Genomic DNA, 7,332 nt, shown 5'->3' on the forward strand with positions numbered 1-7,332 from the left:
TGTTCTTGGCTCGTAAAGCTCGTAAAATCGTTGGCGCGACCTCAGCGGCCCTTACATGGCCCTTACGGGGAAGCTTGAAAACGGCGAGCGGCGGCATTTGTGCTCTGTATCTCCTCCGGCCCGCTCTGTATCTCGTTGTGTCGCCCTCAGGCCGTCCTACGAATGGAAGCGTCAGGTGACTCAGCGTGTCCCGTCCGTCTCCAAAAAGAGAAAAATGTCCTTGCTCTTCGACCACCTTGACTCCTGTGAACTGGCCGAGCACCTGACCTACTTGGAGTACAAATCCTTCTGCAAGATTTTGGTCAGTAGGCCCCACCCCGCGCGAGGTCGGATTCCGCCATTCGGCGCCGACCGATTCCGATAAGCGGCCGTTGTTTTTTTTTTTTTTTTTTTTTTTAGTTTCAGGATTACCACAGCTTCGTGATGCACGGCTGCACGGTGGACAACCCCGTGCTGGAGCGCTTCATCACGCTCTTCAACAGCGTCTCCCAGTGGATCCAGCTCATGGTGCTCAGCAAGCCCACGGCGCCTCAGAGAGCCTTGGTCATCTCGCACTTTATCCGAGTCGCGCAGGTCCGTCCACGAGTTCTTTTATTGACCTTTTCTTTTCGTGCGCACGTGCTAAATCATCTCAGTCATCGGCAACCTTTCCACGCTGCCGCTGCCTTATATGGCTCTCCCTGGAAGACGGAACCCGCTCATCCTTTCAGCGCAGAGCCATCCCCTTCGCGTCGCTGGAACTGATCTCGCTCCAGCCGATGCTATCGTTTTCTTCGGTCTAGTCATCTGATTTGGACGTCTTGCCCCCTCTCGCCTTCCGTCTTCCTCTTCATCTGACGTTAATGATGTTACGGAACCGCAATGCGGAAGACCCTGAGGGATCCCACAGTCTGTTAACGGCCTCCCAGTTGAAACGGCCGACCGCGTTTGGCGGCGCTCACGCTGGGACTAAAATGAAGTTGGAGCGGATTTCATTTTGAACTGGAGGCAGCACGAAGGGCAATGATGACTGAATAATTTCTCAGAGTTACCCCCCCCCCCCTCCCCCATGTCGTGTTGGATATGAAGGGCACGCGGCAACTCATTTAATTCGGTGCGGAAAGAACGCAGACTCCAATCGGGAGTGCATTTTGCCATCGCTGCGAGGCCAATACAGTCTCCCGCAAATGGATCAGCGAGCGGTCCATGAGATGGGCACGTTTGATGTCGTTGCTCAACAAGCGCAGTTTCACAGTTGATTGCAAACGGGCGACCTGAATGAGTTGATCCCCCTCAGGCGGCCCTCCGACACAGCTGCGACCGGATCGATTTCTGCAGGGTGACGTCACGCGAGCTGAAGGGCATCAGGCGCCCCCACAGAGGACCATTCGCAACTCGTTTTCAATGTTTTTTTTCGCGGGTGTCGCCCTTTCTGCTCCTAATTACTCCTTTAAAATCCCTTCTTGAAGAAAGTAGACCCAACCGTTGCTGACCTGGCGCTTCTCAACAGAAACTCCTGCAGCTGCAGAACTTCAACACGCTGATGGCGGTGGTGGGCGGCCTCAGCAACAGCTCCATCTCACGCCTCAAGGACACGCAGGCGCACATCAGCGCCGAAACCAACAAGGTGCGCCACAGATTTGCTTTGCTGCTTGTTTGATCGGCCTCACTGGATTGGGTTTTCTCAGATGTCTGTTGGCACTTTCAAATTATTCAGTGCCAGCCATTTTCAGACCCTTCTCTACCCTACCACGTGAAAAACGATTTAAAAATACATCCAGTCCAGACATACAAGGAATCGAATGCCTGGATTCTCAAACAAAAACATGAAAAATGATCCTCGGCATGGAACGAGGTCATAGCGATTCCCGCTTTGCAGGTTTTCAACAGCCTCATCGAGCTGGTGACGTCATGCGGCAACTACAGCCAGTACCGCAAGCGCTTCTCCGAAAGCTCCGGCTTCCGATTTCCCATCCTGGGTGTGCACCTGAAGGATCTGATCGCCGTGCACGTGGCGCTGCCGGACTGGACCGACAAGGGGAAGACGCGGGTCAACCTGGCCAAAACCCAACAGCTCTACGTCATCCTGCAGGTACTGGCGATGATACAGAACACGCCGCCCAACGTGGACGCCAACACGGATCTGCTGAACCTGTTGACGGTGGGTGCCGGAGGTGCGGGATGCGGGCCGTAAAAAACGCCGCGACCCGCCTCGATCGGGTTCTAATCAGCGGAGATGTGCACAGGTATCTCTGGACCAGTACCACACAGAGGAAGAGATCTACCAGATGTCTTTGCAGAGGGAACCTCGCAAGTCAGCGGTAAGCAACGGCGCCGTGGAACGACGGCCCGTGTGCAAAAGTGATACCGACGTTTTGCAGCAGAGCTCCAACCCCGCTCCAGCTCCCGACGCCAAGTCCGCCGTGATCGATGAGTGGGCGGTGTCGGTCAAGCCCAACGCTGACCCAACACTCATCAAGAAGCACATCGAGAAGATGGTGGAGGTATTCCCAAATCACAAATAACTTCTTTTCCTCGCCCGGTCGATCCACGCCTAAAATCCCCGTGCGCCACGCAGTCCGTCTTCAAGAACTTCGACACGGACGGCGACGGCCACATATCCAGGGATGAGTTTGAGGCCATCAGGAACAACTTTCCCTACCTCAGCAAGTTCGGAGAACTGGACAAGAATCAGTGAGGGAGACATCCGTCGGTTCGCAGGTGGTCGACGGAACCCGCGGTGCGCTAATCCGAGCGCCGTCCGTGCACCTGCGTCCTACAGGGACGGCAAAATCAGCCGAGAGGAGATGATCGAGTACTTCACTCGGGCCAGCTCGCTCCTCAACTGCAAGATGGGCTTCATCCACACCTTTGCCGAGGCCACCTACGTCAAGCCCACCTTCTGCGAGCACTGCGCCGGCTTTGTAAGCTTTTCTTCCTGATCCAAAAACGACTCGCTGACGCCTCGCTTTCGATCTTTCGCAGCTTCTGTTCTGCTTTTGAGTTCATTGCTCTCCATTTCGCAAAGGCTCCTTTGGCTCATACTGCAGCAACAGAGCTGCAAAGACCCCGCCGCTCATCGGCTGCTAGGTCAGCTCAGGGCCAATTATTCTAATCCGCAGCCGTAACCCGGGAAAGAAAGATAATTGTGTGTGATGATTTTTGTATGTGTGTGTGTGTGCGGCCATTGACATTTGCCATGGATGTGAGTGGGCTAATTGTCTTCTTAAAGGGCATATTTTGGATTAGGCATGCAGAAGCCCGAAGGAGACCCGTGTTTCTCAAAACAAAAGCGGGCCAAGATAAGGACACAAGTCAGCGGCACATCCGCCTTCCGTCCGTCAATAATTCTGACATCGCGTCACGTGCAACCACGCTCAGCGTCGATGCGTGCCGTGCTACGCGGCAGTTCAGCCCGACACCGCCGGAAAAAAACGCGCCGACGAAATGAACAGCGCAGCTGGTGAGCGGAAGCAATCGAGGAGAACGTTTCTTATCGTCTTGTCTTGCACGACGCACGCTGCAGCAGACGATTCCGGAAGCCGAGGGACAAAACGGCACTTCATTGTTGTCCCTGGGAGGAAAAGATAAAAGGCATCCGAGCCGAAACGACGTATTTATTTATTTATTTAGTATTGCGCACGTGCTGTGAGGAATTTTCACCGCGAGATATTCATCACAAAAATAAAAATGGTCTTCTCCGATGGGTTGCAGAGACACGAAAGGTCAGTGAGCGTCGGCGGAGTCGACCCTCCCCTCACTTTGTTGCCCGCTGTGTGTGTTGACGTGTGCGTGCGTTTGTTGTCAAAGTGTGTCGAAGAGGTCAGGGTATTTTCTGCCACCTCAGATGTTCCAGGGGCCGCGTGTGATCTCGCTTTCATGTCCCCCCCCCCCCGTGCGCCCCGACACCTCCCCTCCGGCATCCCTCTTGATGTCGTCCGCCTCCGTCCTCCAACTCTCCCACCGAGCTTTTTTTCTCATGCTGCTGGCCACGGGCTCTCTGTTCCCCTAAAACTTGAATCCTCTGGGCCTAAGTTCGACCTCGGAGCCTTGACTATTTTTCACAGGTTTTTTTTTTTTTTTTTTTTTTTTTGGGTGTGGCTAAAATATCAACCCTCCCTCCCCTCCCAAAAAATACATGACATTACCTATGCCTACCCCACCCGCGCATGCATCTTCACTTCAGATAGTCCATTGGCATTTTGGAGCGCCTCATCGTCCTCCCTGAGTGAGCGCTTCTCACAGAAAAGAAAGCAAATGTTCCATGGGGATATACTTAAGTCACCGGCGACTTCAAGTAGATACATACGGTATTTGATTGACAGTTGACCGTTGAGCAGGGCGTTGTTTGAGAGCCGAGAGAAGGGCTGGATTTGTCACCATTTCAAAAGCCTCGCTTCAAATCATTTCAAGATTTCAAAGTCCACACATCATCACATATGACTCATCTTTGGGAGAGATTGTCAACTCTGAATATTTGCCTTTATTTTCTTCTTTTTTGAAGATATGGGGCTTCTACAAGCAGGGCTACAAGTGTAAAGGTAAGTCACTCGTTCAACTCAGAAGCCAAGAGCAAACTCAGACTCACAAATATACACAAACACGCACACACGCGTTGCCTGGTGTCTCAATGAGACAAGACGACATTAATCAGAGAAGCCAAACAGCCATTCATCACAATTTTCGTCGTTTGCCAGCAATCAGAGCTCTGCAGCGTCATCTGCAGGGTGATAACTGCAATGAATATCCTCTTGTGACGTGAAGGCCTCTCTTGTTACCTTCAGCTGTCAACGCAAAGTCCAAATGATTCTTTACCAACAAAAAATAAATAAATCATGATTTCGAATTCACACATGAAAGACATGTTCAAAAATGTCCACCCCCGTCGTTCAGACTCCGCCCCCCCCCTACTTTGTAGAGTTGTTGTCTGGCCCTAATTTGCCTCGCCGTGAATTTTGCGTGAGTGCTCTTGCGTCCGCATGGCGTGTCGCAGAAACTTCCTGTCCCACTGTCTGACCTTCTCTCTCCACCCCGCCCCTCACCGTTCTGGCGTCCTTTTCCACTCGCCGCCGGGGCCGCCTCTTCCTGCCTCTCCTTCCCACCGCCCGCCCGGCACCCCTCTTCCAACAACCCTCGCTGCCGCCGCACCTTCCCTCCGCGGACTCAGCCTGCGGGGTCAACTGCCACAAGGCCTGCCGCGGCCGGCTGGCCGTCGAGTGCCGGAAGAGAGCCAAGAGCATCAGCCACGAGACGCCGCCTGCTCTCCAGGCCAGATCCTACAGCTTCCCGCCACCTGTCAACCCTCCGGTGAACCTCCAGAACGCCGGTAAGCTCGCACCCTGTTTCGGTTGACCACAAAACCAAGTCCAAACGATTTCGGGTAAGAGGCAACGATCGGGGGACTGGAGTCACATGACTCGACAACCGGTCCTCCGTCGCAACCTCAGTCCCAAACGGTGACGAGACACGACGTCAGCGAAAGGCTTCGGGGCGCCTTGAGCTTATTCAAATGAAGCCACGAGCGGAACCGTCACCCTTACGGGAGAGATCTCGCCCGGCTTAAGTGGAATTCGTCTGCTGCGTCACGGCCCTTTCATGTTATATCGCCAACAGCCACCCGCAGCGCTTTAGTCTCCCTCTTAGCATATGGTGCATTTGGAAGATATAGTCCTAAAAACAATGGAGATTCATTTGCAATGGAAATGTAATTGGCCCGCTGCGGTGATGCCACCAACACACAGACGCAGCATTTTTTTTTTTTTTTCTCATCCGACGCCAGACAAAGTGTTGCGCTGCCTCCGGCATCCGCCAGCTGGCGGCTTTTATGTCGGCGGGTTAAGCGCCGCTGCCGGCCCACCGCGACAAAGTGACAAGATAAACACACAAAAGCCCCACAATTCATTGCTTTTTTTTTTTTTTTTTTCAAATGTGACACCCCAACCAACCTTATGTCTCTGCTGTGTCTTCTTTGCTTTATCCAGTAATTGTGGAGGAGGATTTAGAGGGAGTGGAAGAAGGCATATTTGATGTTCACCTATAACAGGTGAGGAGACGACGTCACTCTTGTTTGATTGAATGCGAGAAAATGTCAAAATGCAGAATGGAATCACTGGCAAGGAGCATGGAGAAGAACTCACCCAATGTCACTTAAGGAGTCAGGGGCCGGACATCACTCACTAGGGCTCGCAGCTTTTTAAAGGCACGCTTCACACAAATACTACAGTGTTGTACGTTTTATAAAACCGCTGGAAGCACGTCTGTTCTTCTACGCCTTTAAACTTCATTCTATTTACCCTCCTCACTTTGACGTGCGTCTTCTACATTTCTTGACCGATTCTCACCCTTCCAACTTTAACAAATTCAAAAAAAAAAAATTAAAAAAAAAAATCATGCCATGTGGGCTATTATTTTTCTCACTCTCAAAATTCATAGTTTTCTCACAATTCCCCATTTTTCATTCCAAAACAATCCCCTCGAGTTCCCAATGATACATTCAACACAACATATTCCATAATTGCGATTCAAAATGTTCAGCTCATTCAAATTCACCTCGGGAATGATTTTCAACATTCCCCAAATTCGTACGGACTGCTCCCCCCACATTCCACAATGAAGATATTGCACATTTCTCACCAATATAATTTCATATTTTTCAATACCATTCTATCAGCTTCCATTTCATTCCACAGTATTCCATATTATTTCGTCATGCTTCTGTTCTTCTTCAACCTTCCTTTTTTCCCTTCTGCTTCTTCTTCTTCTGCCGATTCTTCTTCTATTTCATATTAATGGAGGGGGGGCTCAGAATTTAGCATCACTGTACTACCTTTCACATTTGACAACACTTAAATAGGATGACCCTTCTCACCCCTTTGCAGGCATCTTGAAGTTCGGAAGCTTTCAGCTGCCTTCCAGCTCGAAGAGAAGTCACAGGAAAACATTGAGTGCTGCCACACAGTGGCGGCACGCTGCTCCTGCAACACTTGCAACGGCACCTCCACTGGCCACCAACAACATGCCGGTCGGTCATTTCCTGTTTGTGGAATGTGAGCGCAAAATGTCTGCGTTGGGGCTCGGGCCGGTGTGTGGTCCATGAACAATGATATATTTGTGTCATGTGCCTTCCCCGTGCTGTTAGAGGCGCAGTGATTCACTTCGTTGCAGATAAAAACAAACAAACAAAATTAAAAAAAAAAAATCCCGGAGAACCACTTTTGACGCAACTTTTATGTTGCTGTGTTTTTCTTGTTGCACGTCAAATGATCATTTTCTGCGGAAACCGCGTGTGCGCGCGCACACACACGCACACACACACACACACACACACACACACACACACACACACACACACAC

At 51.3% G+C, this 7,332-nt stretch overlaps 1 protein-coding gene across 3 annotated transcripts in view; it reads left to right on the plus strand.

Annotated features, from left to right (window-relative positions):
• The window catches only part of LOC109511891 (RAS guanyl-releasing protein 2), a 14,432-nt gene that overhangs the window by 6,729 nt on the left and 371 nt on the right, over positions 1–7,332 (plus strand). Inside the window, exons 7-18 of one of the 3 annotated variants that reach the window (XM_019863245.1) lie at positions 151–301; positions 400–573; positions 1,490–1,606; positions 1,859–2,140; positions 2,226–2,300; positions 2,361–2,483; positions 2,558–2,673; positions 2,762–2,903; positions 4,484–4,520; positions 5,147–5,305; positions 5,961–6,022; positions 6,858–6,913. In XM_019863245.1, coding sequence (XP_019718804.1) covers positions 151–301; positions 400–573; positions 1,490–1,606; positions 1,859–2,140; positions 2,226–2,300; positions 2,361–2,483; positions 2,558–2,673; positions 2,762–2,903; positions 4,484–4,520; positions 5,147–5,305; positions 5,961–6,019 — 1,435 coding nt within the window. In that variant the 3' untranslated portion in view covers positions 6,020–6,022; positions 6,858–6,913. Of the gene's footprint in view, positions 1–150; positions 302–399; positions 574–1,489; positions 1,607–1,858; positions 2,141–2,225; positions 2,301–2,360; positions 2,484–2,557; positions 2,674–2,761; positions 2,904–4,483; positions 4,521–5,146; positions 5,306–5,960; positions 6,023–6,857; positions 6,914–7,332 lie in introns of those variants that run through there. The other 2 variants (XM_019863247.1, XM_019863246.1) reach the window with 2 other exon arrangements.

The sequence above is a fragment of the Hippocampus comes genome, unplaced genomic scaffold, assembly GCF_001891065.2.
Source record: "Hippocampus comes isolate QL1 unplaced genomic scaffold, H_comes_QL1_v1.1 scaffold18, whole genome shotgun sequence".
Lineage (NCBI taxonomy): Eukaryota > Metazoa > Chordata > Actinopteri > Syngnathiformes > Syngnathidae > Hippocampus > Hippocampus comes.